Source organism: Diabrotica virgifera, chromosome 3 (genome assembly GCF_917563875.1).
Source record: "Diabrotica virgifera virgifera chromosome 3, PGI_DIABVI_V3a".
In the NCBI taxonomy this organism is placed as follows: domain Eukaryota; kingdom Metazoa; phylum Arthropoda; class Insecta; order Coleoptera; family Chrysomelidae; genus Diabrotica; species Diabrotica virgifera.
The window spans coordinates 220418555-220442575 of NC_065445.1; the positions used below are offsets into that span (position 1 = coordinate 220418555).

A 24021-nucleotide genomic window follows, 5' to 3' on the forward strand; every position below is an offset into this window, starting at 1 on the left:
ATTCAATATGGCGGCTGTGACACAGCTGTAGATAGATTATTTATGGTTGTTGCGTTTAAAAATTTGTGTGAAAAGAAACAACAAACAAAAGTTAGTTAATAGTTATACTGCCTTTTTAAATAGTTTTCATATACCTATATTTTTGGACTATTTTGGACAAGGAAAACTCATTCTAATTTGGTAAGTAGTTTTTATTATAATCATATTGTAATTATACATTTGGATTAGGTTGAAATACAGTAGAGCGTCGATTATCCGAACTAATTGGGGGAAATAGGTGTTCGGAAAACCGATTTGTTCGGATAATCGAACTACAATATATTGATACATATTTATAGTCATACATATTTATCCACAAGTGAATAAAAGCCATATTTATATACCTACATATTTATTTGTATCTTGATAATAACAACTAGCAACTAAACAAAAAAGTGCAGTCTTTGCAACAACATAATTATTTTTGGATACAATATTAAAGAAAATTGAAGATATTTTAAGCGTCAGTTACTAACGCTTACTCGGTATTCGAGTGCGGGAGTCGATAGTTCGAATAAGCGGTCGTTCGGTTGATCGACGTTCGGATAATCGACGCTCTACTGTACATTTATTTTCTCAAGAACGGGGATTTTAGAGAGAAATCCCAAATTAGGTCCGATTTTTATTTTTAAATTATGATTTTTTGGCGTATATTTATTTATCTAGTAGGTATGTAATGCTTTGATTTACATAATTAATTTGATTACCAACAAAAGTTCTACCAATATTCATCTAATATGTTGTTTTCTTACTGTTTTGTTATATTTTAATATTTTCTTCCACAAAATTTAAACTACATAATTTAATTATATTCAAAACAACTACTGTCAAACAGTAAAACGTTGTTACCCTATTTTTCCACATGACAAATTATGTGGAATTGGACGAGTGAGTCTAGGCTTCGATTACGAATCAAAGCGCCCCGAAATTCACGGGTTCGATTCCCGATGCAAGTTTTTATTTTTTTATGCATTTTATGATTGTAAGTATATTTGTTATATAATTTTTTTTCAGAAAATGCGTATTTAAAATTTTTGCCAACAATTATTATCGTTCAGAAATCATTTTTTCTTTGTGGCATTTTTCAATGTGTTTGTGTGCGTTTTATTCTTTTATTTTTTAAAATTTTTGGCATTGTCTTAAAAATCACATAATATGTAGTAGAAGTATAACTTCTTACGTGCGTACAAAGTACACACACATTCTTTTTTTAATTTAAGGTACTACCGAATTCAAAATCACAAACATCAACATTTTTCAAGTTCTTGCAATGGTATGACAATAAGTTTTGTAATTAAATGCTTAAATTTGTTTGTACTAAAAAATTCATTAAATTTTTCTGTTCTTTCAGTTAATTCAATAAAAAAAATTAAACTCTTTGAAAACGAAATGCTCCCTTCTGGGCCCTTATAAATCCTAAACTCTGAAATTGTATTACTGTTGTTATTCCCTGTATAAATAAAACACTGACATTATATAAATATATTATATTACATATTACAAAAGTAGCCTTGCACCTGACTTAAAACAAGGTTTGGAATATGTAATTTGAAAATCTGATTTATACAATACTACACCAACATATATATTTCTAGTTAGTTAGGTGTAGTCTCCATTTTAGTCCAAGTTTGCCTTCTGGTATGTTATTTAAAATCATATGCTGCATCAAATGACTTAAGAGAAATTTTTATAGGTATGCAATCTCAAAATGTGATTTCAATTAATGTACTTTTCACAGAAAACTGCTTTAAACATTTAGCGCCACGCTGTAATTGGTTATTCACTCCCTGGGACCAAATATTTAAAATGCTTTTTTGTCTAGAAACCTGATTTTGAAATGTTTATTATTATATTTTAAACCACACTTTTTCCTTTTCAGCTTTGTTTTGTTGTGGTGGCCGCGTGACCACCGTGTCCACGGTGGTCACAGGTTGTAATTTTACATTGTGGGACCAAATATGCCCACCAGTGGTCACGGATTTCCTTAGTGGGAACCCTAAGGACAAACAAAAATATAATCCCACAGATGTGGTAAAAGCTAAACTGGCGAAGTCGTGGCCCAACAAAACGAAAATAAAAGAGTTGTCTGCAAATGAAAAGATAAAAGAGATGTTCATATGCTCAGTACCAAACATGAAGATTCTATGGTCACAGTAAATCGCAGAGGACAAGAAGTTCATAAACCAGGGATGGTTGTAGATTACAACAAAGAAAAAGCTTTTGTCGACACTTCTGATCAGATGACATCTTATACACCATACGTGAGAAGAACCGTCAAGTTGTATAAGCGACTCGTTTATAACAGTTTGTTCCTTTAACAGCTATGGTAAATGCTCTGCATCTGTATAAGAAAATTAATAACAAGAAATTGGATATAATAGAATTAAAAGAAAATATCGTCGAGGCTCTGGTATATCAATATTTAAATACAATACAATCAAAGCCCTTCCACATCCAGGATAAAACACTTCTTGAAAGAATACGATGGACAAAAGAGGGTTGCCAGAAAAAGGTGCAACCCATGTTACAAGAATATGTGTCAGCGACAAAATCTAGTTTATGCTCGTAAAAATGCGAAAAGAATTAATACATATTGCGATAAGTGCTACCTGCCAATGTGCCTCGAATATTTTCAAAAGCATCTAAGCTTTGTTTTTAAACCAAGAGTAGTAAACTAAAGACATTCACATCCAAGAAAGTCACTAGAAATATCACCAAATACCTACATCTTCTTTTTTGGTTGATCATGTCGGCCTTCGACGGTAATCCATAAACTTTATATCATACTACTACGTCGATAAAGAGTTCTAAAAACAACTGTTTTTTTTTATATAAAAACAGACTAAAAATCTAAAAATTAAAGTAATCACGCAGAAAATACAAAAAATCGCTGATATAACTTAATGAACCTATGAAATACCAATAGCGTCAACATTTTATAAATGTCATTAGTGTCAAAATTTGAAAACAGTGGAGTAAACATGTCTGAGGTTGAATAAATTACAACAACCTCTTGGTTTAAAAACATACCGTAGCAATATCTCATTTCTAGAAATTTAATTTTTATTATTTTTGTTGTTGTATTACAAATACGTTAAGATTATTTGCTTTTTAATATTTTTCTCTTTCATTTCTTTTTATTAATATTAGGGTAGAATTAAGTCTATTTTTGTAATAAACGATGTAAAAACACACAAATTATATCAGGTTTTTTGTATTGTCAAAAATCACAACCGATACATTCATTCTGACCGGTCCACGTAAAATTTTGTTGTTTCCTGGGACCACTAAATACCTCACCATAAGTCAAAATAATATAAACGGTGACTTAAAGCAAGCAACATCAAATGTCTATGGGTGGACATTTGGACGCGGTCTTAAAGGGAACATTGAAAATGTCCACCGGTGGACACCTGGCGCTAAATGTGTTAAAACAAATTCTCCACATTCTCCAAACACAAAATGTGTTAAAACAAACACTTCCAACGTTTTTTTCTAATATGTGTTAAATGTCGTTTCAAATTGCGTGCTTCGCTAAATTGCTTAAAACAAACCTCACACTTGTGAGGTTTTTCTCCAGTAACTGTCATGTGAGAAGTTAATTGAACTTTTTGGGCAAACCGACATAAACAGATTTCAAACTAATAAGGTGTTTCTTCAGTGTGCAATCTCAAGTGTTTTTTTAAAGAACCTGATACACTAAATTGTTTTAAACAAATTTCACACTTGTGAGGTTTTTCTCCAGTGTGAACTCTCAAATGTGTTTTCAAATTACTGGCTACGCTGAATTGCTTAAAACAAATTTCACACTTGTGAGGTTTTTCTCCAGTGTGAACTCTCATGTGATCAGTTAAATGATTTTTTTGAGCAAACTGATTTAAACAAATTTCACACTTGTGAGGTTTTTCTCTAATATGTCTTCGTAAATGTCGTTTCAAATTGCCTGCTTCGCTAAATTTCTTAAAACAAACATCACACTTGTGAGGATTTTCTCCAGTGTGAACTCTCATGTGACCAGTTAATTGACCTTTTCGAGCAAACCTATTTAAACAAATTTCACACTGATAAGGTGTTTCTCCAGTGTGCAATCTCAAATGTGTTTTTAAATTATTTTCCTCACTAAATTGCTTAAAACAAATTTCACACTTATGAGGTTTTTGCCCAGTGTGCACTCTCAAATGCTTTTTCAACACACTTGCTAGAATAAATTGCTTAAAACAAATTTCACACTTGTGAGGTTTTTCTCCAGTGTGAACTGCCACGTGATAAGTTAATTGAACTTTTTGGGCAAACCGACATAAACAGATTTCACACTGATAAGGTGTTTTTTCAGTGTGCAACCTCAAGTGTTTTTTTAGTGAACCTGATACACTAAATTGTTTTAAACAAATTTCACACTTGTGAGGTTTTTCTCCAGTGTGAACTCTCAAATGTGTTTTTAAATTACTGGCTACGCTAAATTGCTTAAAACAAATTTCACACTTGTGAGGTTTTTCTCCAGTGTGAACTGCCACGTGATAAGTTAATTGAACTTTTTGGGCAAACCGACATAAACAGATTTCACACTGATAAGGTGTTTTTTCAGTGTGCAACCTCAAGTGTTTTTTTAAAGAACCTGATACACTAAATTGTTTTAAACAAATTTCACACTTGTGAGGTTTTTCTCCAGTGTGAACTCTCAAATGTGTTTTTAAATTACTGGCTACGCTAAATTGCTTAAAACAAATTTCACACTTGTGAGGTTTTTCTCCAGTGTGAACTCTCATGTGATCAGTTAAATGATTTTTTTGAGCAAACTGATTTAAACAAATTTCACACTTGTGAGGTTTTTCTCTAATATGTGTTCTTAAATGTCGTTTCAAATTACCTGCTTCGCTAAATTTGTTAAAACAAACCTCACACTTGTGAGGTTTTTCTCCAGTGTGAACTCTCATGTGACCAGTTAATTGACCTTTTCGAGCAAACCTATTTAAACAAATTTCACACTGATAAGGTGTTTTTCCAGTGTGCAATCTCAAATGTGTTTTTAAATTACCTGCCTCACTAAATTGCTTAAAACAAATTTCACACTTATGAGGTTTTTGCCCAGTGTGAACTCTCAAATGTGTTTTCAAATTACTGGCTACGCTAAATTGCTTAAAACAAATTTCACACTTGTGAGGTTTTTCTCCAGTGTGAACTCTCATGTGATCAGTTAAATGATTTTTTTGAGCAAACTGATTTAAACAAATTTCACACTTGTGAGGTTTTTCTCTAATATGTGTTCTTAAATGTCGTTTCAAATTACCTGCTTCGCTAAATTTGTTAAAACAAACCTCACACTTGTGAGCTTTTTCTCCAGTGTGAACTCTCATGTGACCAGTTAATTGACCTTTTCGAGCAAACCTATTTAAACAAATTTCACACTGATAAGGTGTTTCTCCAGTGTGCAATCTCAAATGTGTTTTTAAATTACTTGCCTTACTAAATTGCTTAAAACAAATTTCACACTTATGAGGTTTTTGCCCAGTGTCCACTCTCAAATGCTTTTTCAACACACTTGCTAGAATAAATTGCTTAAAACAAATTTCACACTTGTGAGGTTTTTCTCCAGTCACAACTTTTATATTTTCATTTAATGATTGTCCTTCAGCATGTGGATTCATAGAATTTTCTTCGTTAGATGAATGTTCAGTTACTGTATCTTTAATTTCCATCTTGTTCCCTTCGAGATAATCTAAAAATTAAACTGACTATAATATAAATATTTGAGTGCAAGGAAATATGAATATAAAAACATGGAAATGTAATAATCGACTTGAAGTTTATTAACCCTTTAACCGTTATGCCAGTCTGTAGACCGTGTTCACTTTTTTCTAGTTAAATTCAGAATTGTCAATACCTATAGCTTTATTTTCCTAATTAGTGCGGAAAATCATACTTTGATAAACGCGACGCGACAGCGGAGTTTGGGCAAGCAGTCGAGTGCGGGACGGACACTTTCCTCGTGAGTTAGGAACAATATTTTTTCTACGGCCGTACGGTGGGGAAAAAGCCACAAAAAATAGATTTATATCAATTGAGGCGCTCAGAGCAACAGTGCCCTAACCCACATCCCACAATTTTACCAAAACGATTTTATTACATTTAAGTTATTCCTTATTTAAGTATTTTCAGATGCAGAGTAGCTTAAACAATAGTTGCTTGAGTCATACTGTATCTGAAAACACTTAAGTAATGCATAACTTTAATGTAATAAAAGAGTTTTGGTAAAATTATGGGATGTGGTTAGGCCACTGTTGCTCTGAGGGCCTCAATTTTTATATACTATCAAAGAAATGTCTGTAGGTACTTATTGCTTGGTATGTAATATTAAATGTAAACGAGAAATTCGTGGCATTTTGCAAATGTATCACTGATGCAAGCTGATCCTTGAATTGTTCAATATGTTCTCTGACAAGGTTGTCAAAACCAAATTGAACCATATTTTCAATAAAATTAAATTGGTTTCCATGACGACGATTCAAAAGCATTGTTATTGTCTACTGATTTGACTTTTGAATATTAATAATATTATATTATATTATGTCAAAATAATTCTACTTCACCGAATTATCAGTAGTAATTGCACAAGAGCTCTAAAATTCTAGATTAATTTTAGAGATCGAGTGCAATTTGCTGCGATTATTTCATGAATAAAACTGTTCAAAACCAAAATTTTATTGTAATTTATTTATGTAAGTACAAATTAGTACAATTAAACACACAGTTGTTATAAATATTTGACGGTTCAAAGTCATCACTTTTATAATTTTTAAAACATTAATTGTCATTAATGTCACTGAATGTATTTTTTCATAGCAACGAAGGGCATCTGACGTAATATACTTGACGACGGGAAATTATCAAAAATTATCAGTTTAATTTTTATTTCTGTAGCTTTCTATTGGTCAGAATCTCCTATGAATGAAATAATCAGTAGTAATTGCACAAGAGTTCTAAAATTATTGAATTTTTCCCGAGTGACACTTTGACAGTTTTAATTTCACGAGCCAAAGGCGAGTGAAATTATGTCAAAGTGTCACAAGGGCAAAAATTCTATATTAATTTTAGAGATCGAGTGCAATTTGTTGCGATTATTTCATGAATAAAACTGTTCAAAACCAAAATTTTATTGTAATTTATTTATGTAAGTACAAATTAGTACTGTTAAACACACAGTTGTTATAAATATTTGACGGTTGAAAGTCATCACTTTTATAATTTTCTAAAACATTAATTGTCAATAATGTCACAGAATGTATTTTTTCATAGCAACGAAGGGTATCTGACGTAATATACTTCACGACGGGAAATTATCAGTTTAATTTTTATTTCTGTAGCTTTCTATTGGTCAGAATCTCCTATGAATGAAATAATTACTAGTAATACCACTAGAGGTCAAATTATTTCCGGAAATTTTTTTGAGATCATGAATATTTTGAAAATTTCCCGAGTCGCAGACGAGGGAAATTTTCTAAAAATATTCATGATCAAAAAAAATTTCCGGATATTAATTTGACTTCGCGTGGTATTCGGTAAGAAAATTCCACACCAAATTTGCATTTGAAAATCCAAAGCTGCATGAACAGATTAATAGCGCGCCACAGCTTTGTCAGCAATTATTTAGGCTTTCAAATTCGTAATTTCTACTCATTGTAGTTGCATGGGAATACCATTTCAAGATAGAAAATAGTATATTCTTCAATTTTACATAAGTTTTGAGTAACTACAAGTGATAGAAAATTATTTTCTGGCGTTTTATTTTAAATTATGTAAACAAATAAAAACCAGTCTGTCAAAAATGTTCTGTTATTGTAAACGTCAAAAAATTTCCACTATAATTCGCTGTTGGGTACCCCACGAGCAAAAATTTTCCGATAAAATACCTCCGTTGCCATGGTGATCTGTCAAAATAACGTATTTTGATTGGTTCAAAATTACAGGTGTGGAATTTTCACTTTAATTTTTATTTTTGTAGCTTTCTATTGGTCAGAATCTCCTATGAATGAAATAATCACGTTAATTTCATTAAAATATGAAAACAATTGGATACATTTGAAATAAATTAGGTAAATAATATCTAAATATTAGTTTACATACAAGGTATTCCACTTTCTCGCACGCTGTGCGGGAAAGTTCAACTTTCGGAAAGGAAATGCGTGCGGGAAAGTGGCTGTTTTAGCACCGCCGTGGAAAAATGACATTTTTTGTTTTTAAATGTTATCTTAGGTGTATATTGATAAGCGTTTGAGCATTCCTTGCCGTTCCATTTAGCAAGTACAAGCAATTTTAGCCATTCGTCAAAATGGGCGTATAAATTATTGTAATCTGATGGAAACTTTCATATATGGATATTTCACATATTTAATGTAAGGCGGCGTAATGGACTGATATGTCTTTTTATAATTATGTTATAGTCTAAAACATAAAATAATATAAGAAAATGGTATACTAAGTTTTGTCACATTGTAAAACAGGAAACAAAATCTGTTAACAGAAAATGTTATACAAATTAGAACATGTCCTATTTGATAACAATTTTTAGTACACAGGCATGCGCAGTCAGGTTATTTTCGTTATACTGTCACATTGGTTCTTTTAAGGTTAACTTTTCTTTTAAGAAATGTTGCAATGGAAGCAGCTGATAATAATGGTTTTCTTATCCATCATATAACATATATCTTTGTAATATAAAATATCAAAGATAAAACTAACTAAGTTAAACGTTGAGGAAAATGAGGTTAAAATATTCTTAAAAAAAATAAGAAGAAGAAAATTGAGGTTAACAGTACATGTACCATCACAAACATATAAAAAGGTACTTTTTTAGCATGTAATGCGCAGAATCACATAACATATTCTAATAGGAAAAAGTGACAATTTAATACACAAAACTTCTTGTATTAATATTGTACACAATCATTTCATGTAAGTTTTTGTTATACCATTTTCTGTTAACAAAAAAAAAGGTATAGTCTAAAACAGAGACCCAGCTCATATCTTGCTTGAATTTGTTGGTAGGTACCAAAAAATTCATCTTATTTTTCTGTTCTTTCAGCTAATTTGATAAAAAAATTCAACCCTTCAAAAACCAAGCTCCTTTTTGGGCTCTTATAAATCCTAAACTGTGAAATTACTGTTATTATTCCCTGTATAAATAAAACACTTTGACATTATACAGGGTGTAACAAAAATACAGGTCATAAATTAAACCACATATTCTGGGACCAAAAATAGTTCGAATGAACCTAACTTACCTTAGTACAAATATTCACACAAAAGAAGTTACAGCCCTTTGAAGTTACAAAATCAAAATCGATTTTTTTGAATACATCGAAAACTATTACAGGTTTTTTGTTGAAAATAGACATGTAGCATTCTTATGGAAAGAACATCTTAAAGAAAAATTATAGTGAAATTTGTGCACCCCATAAAAATTTTATGGGGGTTTTGTTCCCTTAAACCCCCCAAACTTTTGTGTCCGTTCCAAATAAATTATTATTGTGATTCCATAAGTTAAATTCAATATTTTTGAAACTTTTTTGCCTCTTAGTATTTTTTCGATAAGGCAGTTTTTATCGAGTTGCAGCTTCTTTTTTAATATGTTTACATAAAAATTTTATGAGGGTTTTGTTCCTTTAAACCCCCCAAATGTTTGTGTACGTTCCAATTAAACTATTACTGCGGTACCATTAGTTAAACACAGTGTTTTTAAAACTTTTTTGCCTCTTTGTATTTTTTTGATAACGCATTTTTTATCGAGATGTGGCTTCTTTTTTAATATGGTTCAAAATATACATAAAAATGTAGTCTCCATAACCGTACTTTACCATATACAAATATGTGGTGGATTTGACAAATATTCAAATATCTCGATAAAAACAGACTTTTGAAAAAAGTACTAAGAGACAAAAAAGTTTTTAAAAACTTGTGTTTAACTAATGGCTCTACAATAATAATTAAATTGGAACGTACACAAAAGTTTGGGGGGGTTTAAAAGAACCAAACCACCATAAAATTTTTATGGGGTGTCCAAATTTCATTATAATTTTTTCTTAAAATACTCCTGCCATAAGAATAACACATGTCCATTTTCAATAAAAAAAGTCTAATAGTTTTCGATATATTGAAAAAAATCGATTTTCATTTTGTAACTTCAAAGGGCTGTAACTTTTTTTCCGTGCATATTTGTACTAAGGTAAGTTAGGTTCAATCGAACTATTTTTGGTCCCAGAATATGCGATTAAATTTATGACCTGTATTTTTGTTACACCCTGTATATATTATATTTCATATTAAATAAATACACTTTTATAAAAAAACTTTTTATAATAAAACGTTTTGATTATTTATAGGACCCAATATAAAATTATAAACTATTTTGTTGTTTCAGTTTCTGTGTCATAATAGTTACTATTTATTAAACAGTTCGTGAAGTATGTTTTTTGCGAGTGCTATACATCGCGCAAGTGCGCAAAAAGTACTTCACGCACAGTTTCATACAATATTTTATCTAGGATAAACAAATAAAAAAACTGAAACTCTTCGTCACTGGAATACATTTCTATTCTACAATCTTTAGAACTTTGACATTTAAAAATTTGCAATTTGCATTTACAAACTTTGGTTGTAATTTATTGCTCACAAGCAAGTCATCACCATGACAACGCGAAAGTTAAGGATATTTGATTATATGAAAGTGCGCGAAAAAGTAAATCCCATTTAAGTAAAATACATTGTTACCTACTTCACGCACACTTTAAACCCTTCAAGTACTGCTCTACAATGACAGTTTTCACAAACTAAAAACTTACTACATAATATGAGATAGAGTAGATAAAAGAATTTTGTAATCGACTTTAAACTCATATAAATCAAAGAAAATTGGAAATTATTTATTCATCAAAATATACTTCATAAAATTTTATGTGTATTGCCTACTGGGTTTTCAAATTTAATTTGGAATTCTAGATTTACTACGGGGTGATATATGGCATTTTGAGTAAGCAAACAAGCAATTTGATTCAACCCACTCTGTGAGACTTGTTCACTCCTAAAAATCACGTCCGGGTGCAACAATTCATTGGAGCGAGGTGTATTAATTCGTGTCATACAGGAATCACTTCACCACGCTCCAATGCTCCAGATCATCCCTTTCCCCCTGTAGGTGGATTAATAAAGGGAAGATATTCGTTGGCGCAAGAGTAATGTTACGAGTAAACATTAATGTCGAAAAAGGACTAATAGTTAATGGTGCTATGGGTAACATTGTTGAGATTGTATGGCCTCTATTCGCGGTGTGTAAGTACTTGGAAGGAAAACGAGAAACGACCGTGCGCGAGTCGCGGAGAAATATTGCAACTATCTTAAATAATTCATATTGTCAATTGAAATTGTCAAATTGACGTATATTTCATACCTTCTGTCATTGAAGCAGAAAAATTATATATTGCTCCACAATATCGATATGATATGCAATTATTATATAAAGGTAAATTTAATTAATTGTATTTTGCTTGCAGTACTGCATTTTAATAACTAATTTTATTTACCACATACAATTGTTTACGTTTGCATAACATAACCTGCATCTTATTTTTTCTTCTTATTATTTTTTTGGACTATGGCCTTGACAATTATCCAGTAACCAGGACTAATATAATTGGCCAATATAATTAAAAGTGCGATTAAAAGTACAGAGCGTAGAAATAGGGGTCGCTTTGCCGAACTTGCACGGTCCCAATATCGCCGTGATCAAATGTATGAGATATATCCACAAAAAACATATTGAATCATCAAACGTCAAAAATGCTTAAAAATTAAGACAAAAAAGTTATGCATTAAAATAACCGTTGACATACCCAAAGCGGATGCATATGACTGGTACTAGAATGTCGCAATTGAGAAAATCGATTTATCTTTGGAACATAAATAAACGTACCAGTTTTCGTTTTTCTAAATAGAAGCGCTCTGGAGATATTTAAGAAAAACTAATTCCAAGACGCCATCTTTAAAGAGCTCTAGCTCCTTTAAAACTCGATATATCCATATAATCAGCCTTGTGATGAATCACTCACGTTAAATATAACGTAAAGTTATCCTGTAGTTAAGTTATAATCATCGAATTGGTGTCATGTACCATATTTGACGTAACTACTTGCATTATTTCTTGGCAGTTCTTGAGTTATCTGATATATCAACTGTCACTTTGTTACGCGACGTTAAACCTCAAGTTATGAGATAACTTTGTAGTTATGTAAGGATTTGTAAGGTTAGGTTCATATTTTGACTTGCTTTTAGATAGAAATAAAGTGAATATTTAACGAAGAACGCTGTTTCAGGTTGTTCTAGGATTTTGTGCGGCATTTTATTAATTTACTATCAAATATAAAGCAGTACAACAATAAAAAGTAAAGCTAATAATTTAAGAATAGAAGGGTAATCCAATTTTAAAATCATACAAAAATCAAATCGAGATATAATTGTTGAATGATTAATATAAGTTGAAATTTATAAACATAGGGATTTTAAGTAGAACCATAGTTACCTTTTTGCAGTGTTGCCAGATAAATTTTTGTAAATGCACTGGAATGACTGGAATAGTGACACAAAATGTACTAAACCAATACATTTTGTACAAAACTAAAAAAAAACGTCGTTTAATGTTATTTGAAGCAAACGGCCTAGCCGGGTAAGATGATTAAAAGTGCCCCCAACTCGATTCGAATTCCATATAGATCACCGTTTAGCATATATAGTGAAACTAACTTTCTGAAATTTTTAGCCCCCTAGGTGGTCATGTGACCCACCTAGAGCCTAATTAGGGTTTTTATGCTTTTATTTTTTGTCTCAGCCGCATCGAGAACTAGCGAAAAACATTAAATAAAAAAGTTGTAAACTTTAAAAAGTTCTGTCCGAGATTTTTTTTTAATTTTAGGCGGAAAATTTAAATTTTAGAACGATTTTAAAATTTTAAATGAGTATAAAAAAATAACTAAGACGTTCGTTTTCACAAAAAAAAATTTATAACGTGTATTTTTGCACAAATTGGTGAAACGCACCTTTAAAAATAAAAATACCGCATTTTTTCGTTTTTTGATATAATTTTATACATATTTTTCAAAAAAGGTAACACTGTCACTAGAATACGTGAAAAACTGAAAAATAATTGGGGTTTGCTTAATAAAAATTTTTTGTAACGCCATCCATTTTCAAGATACAGGGCGTTGAAGAAAACAAAATTTTACACATTTTTTACGATTTTGCCGAAACTACTGGCAACATTGTAATAAAACTTGGCGGGTTTTAAGAGGTAGTTATTGTGCATGTTTTGACATACAACTAAGGATTTGATATTCATCATTGGCGCGCATAGGGGTAATGGTCTGAACTTTTCAAAGAAAAAAGATAGTACGCCACTGACATATTTCAAATTAACAATCGTTTTTGAATTCCTCGTTCAATTTGTGACAAAAAATCTGTCTTCCTACTTTTACATACGACGCGCCATTTTTATTCAAAAAATAAAACATCTTACCCCTTACAAAGTATTCGAACTTCTAGTAGTTTCTACATCTACATAATCTCGTACATCCATTATAAAAACTAATTCGAATACAGTAGAACGTCGATAATCCGGACGTCAAAAATCCGGACCGTCAATAATCCGGATTTGTATCTAGCAAAAATATCTGATTCTTTTAAAATAAATTAAGAACTTAGCTGCGAAAAACGAACCTCTATCGGAGTTCAAAAATATTTTACACATTTTTTTAAAAGCCCAAATAGTGTCTGATGTTTTTACTGTACACATGCTGCTATTATAAATTAATTACAATACAGTGTTTAAACATAAAAATATGTTTTGATTAATTTCACGTCGTAGACACTTTACTCTTTACTGTGCAAGAGAAAACATAAAATTTTAAAACGATTGTTGTACATTAATGTGTATACTGGTCTTTTTTGAGGTAATTTCGATAATCCGGATAATTTGATAATCCTAATGGGGTCCGGTCCCAATTAATCCGGATTATTGACGTTCTACTGTACTTTGGAAGCGTTAAGATATTTTATTTTTTGCAGCAAAACAATGATTTTATTTTTTGCAATGATGAATATCAAATCCTTAATTGTATGTCAAAACATGCACAATAACTACCGCGTAAAACCCGCCAAGTTTTATTACAATGTTGCCAGTAGTTTCGGCTAATCTTGAAAATGGATGGCGTTCCAAAAAATTTTTATTAACCATACCCCAATTCTTTTTCAGTTTTTTACCTATTCTAGTGACGGTGTTACCTTTTTTGAAAAATATGTATAAAATTATATCAAAAAACGAAAAAAAAAAAAACTGAAAAAATGCTGCTTTTTATTTTTAAAGGTGCGTTTCACTAATTTTAAAAATTTGAAAAAATTCAGGTTAAACATTGTACAAAAATACACGTTATATTTTTTTTTTTCGTGAAAACGAATGTCTTAGTTATTTTTTTATACTAATTTAAAATTTTAAAACCGTTCTAAAATTTAAATTTCCCGCCAAAAATTAAAAAAAAAAATTTTTTCGACAGAAGTTTACAACTTTTTTATTTGAAGTTTTTCGCTAGTTCTCGATGCGGCTGAGATAAAAAAATAAAAGCATAAAAACCCTAATTAGCCTCTAGGTGGGTCACATGACCACCTAGGGGGCTAAAAATTTCAGAAAGTTAGTTTCAGTATATATGCTAAACGGTGACCTATACGGAATTCGAATCGAGTTGGGGGCACTTTTCATCATCTTACCCGGCTAGGCTCTTTCATCACAAAATTTTAGGTTTTTTACTTTAGGATATTTTAGTATCAAAAGTTTGGTTGTTAATTGTATCAAATTGGTACAATTGTACCAACTCTGGCAACGCTGCTTTTATGGATATCTTCCCATCCTGTGCCATGTTCCGATCAATCTCTCGTACTCACTCCAACTTGTACTATTTCTACATAAGGTTCTCTTTGTTACTTCAAACTTTGTTACTTAAATGTTACTTCTATTTTAACGTTTAAGAAAACTCATCAAATGTCTCGATCAGATGAAATGGTCGAGAGGATGAACCGAACGATGGGTAAACACTTATTCAAAGTTGTATCTGAACATCAGCGAGATTGGGACCAGCACATTAATTTATTCCTGATGGCCTACCGCTCGGCCGTGAATGAAACTACAGGTCAGACACCAACCTGTCTCAGAGTTTAGGCTGCAGACCCTCCGAGGAACATGTTGCAGGCGAATAATACGTCGACCCCCTGAAGTTACGAATGAACAACATTCATGAACTTGCCTGACAACACATCCAGATAGCCAGTGACAGAATTAAAGATCAATATGATTCTCGGTTCAAGAATGAAAGCTTCGAAGTGGGTGATATTGTCTGGCTTTATAATCCACAACGTCGTCGAGGCTTGTGTTATAAACTGCAAAGACAATGGGAAGGTCCGTATGAAGTTAAGAAGAAAATAAATGACGTAATATACAGAATTAAGAAGTTGCCAAACGGTAAACCAAAAGTTATTCACATAAATCGTCTTGCACCGTATGCTGGCTCAAATGAAACAGAAGAAGCTCGAGTTCTCCAACAGGAGATGAAAGATGCCGCACAGCCAAGTTTTAAGGAATTTATGTCAAATTACGCAGAGAGAAAGAGTGCTAGATTCGGCGTGACCACAGAAGTTCAGCAAGATCTGTTTAGTGTTCCAGAAAACATCCCTCTAGCCCACTGTGTTGCCCAAGACCTCGAGATGACTAAAGGAATCTCATCCGTATTCAATAGAAAGTTCGGCCGCCTGGACGAGTTAAGAAATCAGCAGCCTAAAATTGGAAGAGTACTGCGATTAGAAGATGGTCCTCGATTTTTGCTGTATATGGTGACTAGGAAGTCCTATACGGACCCGCCAAGCTACGAGAACATGTGGCGTGCTCTAAATAATTTGAAGTTACCGTGAATTTGAAGAAAATTGTGTGTAATTATGACATCAAAAATTTAGCTTTACCAAAAATAGGCCATGCAGTAGAAAATCTGGATTAGAAGATTGTGAGAAGCATGCTTGAAGTAGTCTTCCGAGAAACCGGCGTACGAATAACTGTGTGTTGCATTAACCCGAAGTTACCATACCCGTCAAAGACAGTAGACTGTTATTTTTTCTTGAAGGGTGTGTGCAGAGCCGGAGAGTCCTGTAGATTCCGCCATCCTGGCCCTTCGTCTAGAGTTGCTCATCGGGACGCTCAGATCTTAAGAGGGGAGCAGTGTAAAGAGTACTCTTGACCGACCCCCGTGTAACAGTTCCCATCCCGAACATGTTGGAATGTTCCAGACTCAGCGCGATGTGTACTGAAAGTGGCGTAGAGGGGGACGAGCGGTATGTGGAAGATCAAGCGAAAACAAGAGATGTCGTGTCTGGATTTTTCGAGAATCAGTTATCTTTTATGAAAGCGGAAAACGATGTTAGATTTGGTCAGTCTATAAAATAAATTCGTCTGTAACTTGTATAAATAAATTCGTATAAACGAACCGAGAGTTTTATTTTAACTGTAAGCTCCTTACATTATGTATACAATCTTTGACAATATTAAATATTTCACAGCGAAACATTATGTCGGGCCCAAAATTATCAAAATAAATAAAATAAATTTCGACCAAGAGTCAGGATTCTGTTAACCGAGATACGATAGTATCAAGCGGCGCCGCTAGGAGGAGCTTCTCCAACAATGCGTCTCAGAATACTTTAAGAACACTTGGTCATTTTGTACTCTAAACCGAGTAAAGCATGAAAAAGAAAATAATCGTTTTCGTTTTGATTCAATTCGAGTCTCTTGCCATCCTCTGACACAGTGTTTCTGGGTCTCTACCCTTTATCAAAGAGGCTATTGCAAGTAGACTGAATTGAATCAACTCGAGACGAAGAAGAACTGCATCTATTAAAATATCTGCAGTATATTGTGGTTAGACTGTCCTCTAACGGGGAATGACAAAATAAATAAAATAAATTTCGACCAAGAGTCAGGATTCTGTTAACCGAGATACGATAGTATCAAGCAGCGCCGCTAGGAGGAGCTTCTCCAACAATGCGTCTCAGAATACTTTAAGAACACTTGGTCATTTTGTACTCTAAACCGAGTAAAGCATGAAAAAGAAAATAATCGTTTTCGTTTTGATTCAATTCGAGTCTCTTGCCATCCTCTGACACAGTGTTTCTGGGTCTCTACCCTTTATCAAAGAGGCTATTGCAAGTAGACTGAATTGAATCAACTCAAGACGAAGAAGAACTGCATCTATTAAAATATCTGCAGTATATTGTGGTTAGACTGTCCTCTAACGGGGAATGACAAAATAAATAAAATAAATTTCGACCAAGAGTCAGGATTCTGTTAACCGAGATACGATAGTATCAAGCGGCGCCGCTAGGAGGAGCTTCTCCAACAATGCGTCTCAGAATCCTGACTCTTGGTCGAAATTTATTTTATTTATTTTGTCATTCCCCGTTAGAGGACAGTCTAACCACAATATACTGCAGATATTTTAATAGATGCAGTTCTTCTTCGTCTCGAGTTGATTCAATTCAGTCTACTTGCAATAGCCTCTTTGATAAAGGGTAGAGACCCAGAAACACTGTGTCAGAGGATGGCAAGAGACTCGAATTGAATCAAAACGAAAACGATTATTTTCTTTTTCTTTTTCATGCTTTAGAGTACAAAATGACCAAGTGTTCTTAAAGTATTCTGAGACGCATTGTTGGAGAAGCTCCTCCTAGCGGCGCCGCTTGATACTATCGTATCTCGGTTAACAGAATCCTGACTCTTGGTCGAAATTTATTTTATTTATTTTGTCATTCCCCGTTAGAGGACAGTCTAACCACAATATACTGCAGATATTTTAATAGATGCAGTTCTTCTTCGTCTCGAGTTGATTCAATTCAGTCTACTTGCAATAGCCTCTTTGATAAAGGGTAGCGACCCAGAAACACTGTGTCAGAGGATGGCAAGAGACTCGAATTGAATCAAAACGAAAACGATTATTTTCTTTTTCTTCAAAATTATCAGTCGGGTCGTGCCAACCACGCAAACCATCAAAAAAACTTGCAGGCTTCTTGCGCCGTTATTCTTTATTTGATGTAAATTCTGGATTTGTTCTATAATTACTGGCAACTAATTTAGATTTTTAACAATGAAAGACCATGAATTTTTGATTTTTCTGATAAGCAAAAAAAAAACGGGAAAATTACGTCTCTGGCCTAGTTGACAGCGGGCCCCGGTAAAATGTACCGGCTGTACCGCCCTCTCGGCGGGCCTGTATGTAATCTCAATCTCATTTTTTTCCAAAATGCCATAATGGTATACATGAAAGTGTTAACTCATTTTCTTGCGTTGTGCGCAAAGACTTTGGTGCATAGATGTCGCTGGAGACCCTAAAACCCAATGTTAAAAACACGTTAAGTCAAGTTTTGTCTAAAGTAGTCCGAGCAAGAAGGTGTTAACCCTTGATATCTCAAAATTGTTAAAAAATGACTTCGACATCTTCATGCAGTAATAGCTACAATTTACTTTTCACAGAAAACTGCAAAACAAATCACACTAACGTTTTTCTCTAGTACGTGTTCTTAAATGTTTTTCAAATCCTGCTTGGCTAAATCGCTTACAACAAATTTCACACAGCGAAAATATTATACCGTTACATAAACTTGTTTTTCTACAAATGTGTTAAAAATGCAATAATACAGTTTAAATTAAATTTTAAAACACCTTCTAAACCACCTTTTTCAAATTGCGCAAGTTGTACTATTATATTAATGTTAATAAATGAAATATAGGTAAATATTTTGACGTTTCACAATTTGACAATTCACTTTTAACTGCAGTGCCTTAAAATTTTTAACGCATTAGTGTTTTAAAGTAGCATTTTTAACGCTCCTATGGAGTGCTAAAAATTGCATTTTTAACACGTTTGTAGAAAAAATAATTTTAAATTTACCAAGGGTAGTTTTAGGGTGTAGACTAAAAAAAAACAAAAGTTTGGTCTGCCACTATATTATCGAACACCGTGTAACATTCTAATTTTGTAAGTTTGTTTCTTCAGTGTGCAATCTCAAATGTGTTTTTAAAGTACCTGCTAGACTAAACTGCTTAAAACAAATTTCACACTTGTGAGGTTCTTCTCCAGTATGCAGTCTTAAATGTTTTTTTTAAAGAACTTGATTCACTAAATTGTTTCAAACAAATTTCACACTTGTAAGGTTTTTTCCAGTGTGAACTCTCAAATGTTTTTTCAAATTACTGGCAACGCTAAATTGCTTAAAACAAATTTTACACTTGTGAGGTTTCTCTCCAGTGTGAACTCTCATGTGACCAGTTAATTGACCTTTTCGAGCAAAGCGATTTAAACAAATTTCACACTGATAAGGTGTTTCGCCACTGTGCATTCTCAAATGTGCTTTTAAAGTACCTGCTTGATTAAATCGCATAAAACAAATTTCACACTTGAGGTTTTTCTCCAGTGTGCACTCTCAAATGTGTTTTTAAACTACCTGTTTCACTAAATTGCTTAAAACAAATTACGCACTTGTAAGGTTTTTCTCCAGTATGCACTTTTAAATGTTTTTTTAAATTACTTGCTACGCTAAATTGCTTAAAGCAAATTTCACACTTGGGAGGTTTTTCTCCAGTGTGAACTCTCATGTGGCAAGTTAATTGAAGTTTTTGGGCAAACCGATTTAAACAAATTTCACACTGATAAGGTTTTTCTCCAGTGTGAACTCTCATGTGAGAAGTTAATTGAACTTTTTGGGCAAACCGATTTAAACAAATTTCACACTGATAAAGTTTTTCTCCAGTGTGAACTCTCATGTGAGAAGTTAATTGAACTTTTTGGGCAAACCGATTTAAACAAATTTCACACTGATAAGGTTTTTCTCCAGTGTGAACTCTCAAATGGTTTTTCAACACACTTGCTGTAATTAACTGTTTAAAACAAATTTTACACTTGTAAGGTTTTTCTCCAGTGTGCACTTTTAAATGTTTTTTTAAATTACTTGCTACGCTAAATTGCTTAAAGCAAATTTCACACTTGGGAGGTTTTTCTCCAGTGTGAACTCTCATGTGGCAAGTTAATTGAAGTTTTTGGGCAAACCGATTTAAACAAATTTCACACTGATAAGGTTTTTCTCCAGTGTGAACTCTCATGTGAGAAGTTAATTGAACTTTTTGGGCAAACCGATTTAAACAAATTTCACACTGATAAAGTTTTTCTCCAGTGTGAACTCTCATGTGAGAAGTTAATTGAACTTTTTGGGCAAACCGATTTAAACAAATTTCACACTGATAAGGTTTTTCTCCAGTGTGAACTCTCAAATGGTTTTTCAACACACTTGCTGTAATAAACTGCTTAAAACAAATTTCACACTTATGAGGTTTTTCTCCAGTGTGAACTGCCATATGATAAGTTAATTGAACTTTTTGGGCAAACCGATTTAAACAAATTTCACACTGATAAGGTGTTTCTCCAGAGTGCAACATCAAATGTCGTTTAAAAGTACTTGCGTTATAAAATTGTTTAAAACAAATTTCACACTTGTGAGGTTTTTCTCCAGTATGCACTCTTAAATGTAATTTCAACATATTTGCTGTAATAAACTGCTTAAAACAAATTTCACACTTGTGAGGTTTTTCTCCAGTGTGAACTCTAATGTGAGAAGTTAAATTAACTTTTTGAGCAAACCGATTTAAACAAATTTCACACTGATAAAGTTTTTCTCCAGTGTGTATTCTAAAGTGTCTTTTTAAATTACCTGCATTACTAAATTGTTTAAAACAAATTTCACACTTGTGAGGTTTTTCTCCAGTGTGAACTGTCATGTGAGAAGTTAATTGAACTTTTTTGGCAAACCGATTAAAACAAATTTCACAGTGATAAGGTGTTTCTCCAGAGTGCAATCTTAAATGTGTTTTTAAATCACATGCGACACTAAATTGTTTAAAGCAAATTTCACACTTGTGAGGCTTTTCTCCAGTGTGCGTTAGTAAGTGCCGTTTCAAGTGACCTGCTTGATTAAATCGCATAAAACAAATTTCACACTTGTGAGGTTTTTCTCCAGTGTGCACTCTCAAATGTATTTTCAAATAACTTGCTTTGCTAAATTGCTTAAAACAAATTTCACACTTGTGAGGTTTTTCTCCAGTCACAACTTTCACATTTTTATTTAATGTTTTTCCTTCAGCATCTAGATTCATATAAATTTCTTTGTTAGATGAATGTTCAGTTGCTGTCTCTATAATTTCCATCCTGTTCTCTTGGAGATAATCTAAAAATAAACTGACTATAATATAAAATATACTCAACCAAACTTATATGGAATCACTATCTATTTGAAAACTGCCGGTTTTTTAAGTAAAGTTGCACAAGTTTGACTTGAATGTTTGTAATTGACCTGAATGTTTGTAATTGACTTGAGTTTGACTTAATTTCAAGTCAAACTTAAGTGAATCCTTCTAACAAATAATTCAAGTCAAGTCAAACTGGTCAATCGTACAGGTTTGAAAATTCAAACTATTTGTCAAACTAGTTTGAAAGAGTTTTCTACAACCACTATTCAAGTGCCCTTTTCTGCACAGTTTTATGTTAACGGTTCAATATGATCGGTCATATTACCCGTATGCACGCCAATGGTGAATATTAAATTCTTAATTTTATGTCAAAAAATCCGCAATAACTATCTCTTAAAACCTACCACATTTCATTTGCATATCTCAATTGGTTTTAAAGCAATAAATCAATCGTCAGTTTGTAAGAAAAAATTCAACATCCCGTATCTCCGAAACGAAACATTTGAGGACAAACGTTTATCAAGTTAACTGTCATTATTTTTTCATGCAGAATTATCCCTTAAAGTTTGTCGCACTTATTTAGGAACACCGTGTATTGATGAAGAACATGTCTAGTTATTAAAGTACCTAACCGAATGAATAAAAAAGAGAATCTTAAGAAAACCAGAAGCTAGAAGCATTTTATATATGCTAGAATATTCCACAGGGTGATGCGTACTTTGAGGAAAAAACACAGTTTGATTAATGCACCCGGTATCCAATGAAAATTTATCTGTTTAGCAACAATATTATTACAGTGGTATTGTTAAAGAATCGGGCAATAACATGTTCAAGAAATCACTTAAATCGGCCAACCAGTTTAGGAAATACGAGTCATAAAAAATGACCAAATTTTTAAGTGGGCCGATTTTTATGCACGTAAGTTTATATGGTATGAAGTAGTGATGTAACGAATGTCATTTTTTTAACATTCGCGAATACGAATGCGAATATCTGCTACTGACATTCGCGAATGCGGATGCGAATGTCCAATTTTTTTTAATTTGTTTCTATTTTTGTAATGTTTCCTAAGTTTTTAATGAAAAGTTAATTGATATTTAGTGTAAATGAATCTGAATCTTAAGCTTTATTACATAATACCAAATAATAAAAAAAGTGAAGGCTGATAATGTGAATATACAAGGTTAAGTTCTATCTATCTATTGCCCTTCATTTGTCCAAAGTTGAACGTAGGCCTCCCCCTTACTTTTCCATTCTTCTCGGTTCAGTGCTAATGCTGTCGATCTGGTCGCTGCGTATCTCTTTAGGTCATTCGACCATCTCGTCTGTGGTCTGCCTCTTCCTCTTTTGTAGTCCCAAGGTCTCCAGTGAGTTATCGTTTCATTCCATCTTCCGTCTCTTTGTCTGCTGTTGTGTCCTGCATATTTCCATTTGAGAGTAGCTGCATGTTTAAGGTTAAGTTACCTTTTCTTAATAAAAAAAGATGAGAAGTGAATAGATTTTGATTTTATTAACCTAATATTATCTTAAAATTATTTTTCTTTCTGGTTTTCATATTCGCAAAACATTCGCACAAATTTCGCGAATGCGGATGCGAATGCGAATATGCAAAAACATGCGAATATTCGCGAATGCGAATACGAATATTCGTTACATCACTAGTATGAAGCCAACCTAGGGAACTACCCCTTTTTAGATTCCATATAAGTTTGGTTGTGTGTATTTGAATGCAAGGAAAAATGAATTTAAAAACAAATAAATGTAATAATTAAATTAAAGGTTATCAAAATACAAGATAATGCAGAGAAACAAGAAGGACAAAACAGGAACAAACAACAGAACCACTAGACATACAAAAATTGAGACAACAAAAATAGAAGCATATTTGTTTTTAAAGGCGTTTCTTTAGTTCAATCGTTTGGATCATATCTTTATCGTTAATTTGACTGCCTTTTCTTCAATGCAAATGAATGAAAATTTGCAGATATATGCATTCGCGGGAACAATACACGAATAGTCAATAACAATTTTTTTATGCTTATTAATTGTTGAAATGTTTAAATAAAAAAATATTTTAATGGAAAATGCTTAAATTCTCTTATTTTTTACAATGTAGAAACTTGAAACTTTTACAGATTGTAGCTAATTATATGAACTATACATAATTTCACTTTTTACGTTATGCTTCATAAATAAACAATAAAGTTTCAAATTTTTTGCCATTTCCGACTACTTTTCATGTTTGTACATCATGTTTATAAACATCCTAAGCGGCGACGATTTTGAATGCTCATATCTTTGTTTATATAAACATCGGCGCTTATTCGTGTCAAATTTCAATACGATACGAAACAAAACTTCAACCAAAAGACGAATTCAAAAAAATCGTGTTTTTAACAAAGAGAAAAGCTTAGAACACAAGTCTTAGAAAAGCCACCGGTAGAGACGTTTCGTGCTACAATTAACATGAGAATTCGTTTTGGCGTATTGATTCAAAGTTTGTTACGAACCCTTAAATATATTCAACGGTCATTTATAAACAAGTGTGTTTCTGTTACCTATGTGCTGTGAATTTTATCATGTTACATCATGCAATTATTAAGGGTCCAGTGTGA

At 32.6% G+C, this 24021-nt stretch overlaps 1 protein-coding gene across 2 annotated transcripts in view; it reads right to left on the reverse strand.

Moving 5' to 3' along the window:
- Positions 1-1511: 1511 nt before the first annotated feature.
- The window catches only part of LOC114325936 (zinc finger protein 420-like), a 41325-nt gene continuing 18815 nt past the window's right edge, over positions 1512-24021 (reverse strand). Inside the window, exon 2 of one of the 2 annotated variants that reach the window (XM_050647279.1) lies at positions 1512-5755. In XM_050647279.1, coding sequence (XP_050503236.1) covers positions 3681-5755 — 2075 coding nt within the window. In that variant the 3' untranslated portion in view covers positions 1512-3680. Of the gene's footprint in view, positions 5756-19400; positions 21385-24021 lie in introns of those variants that run through there. The other variant, XM_050647280.1, reaches the window with a different exon arrangement.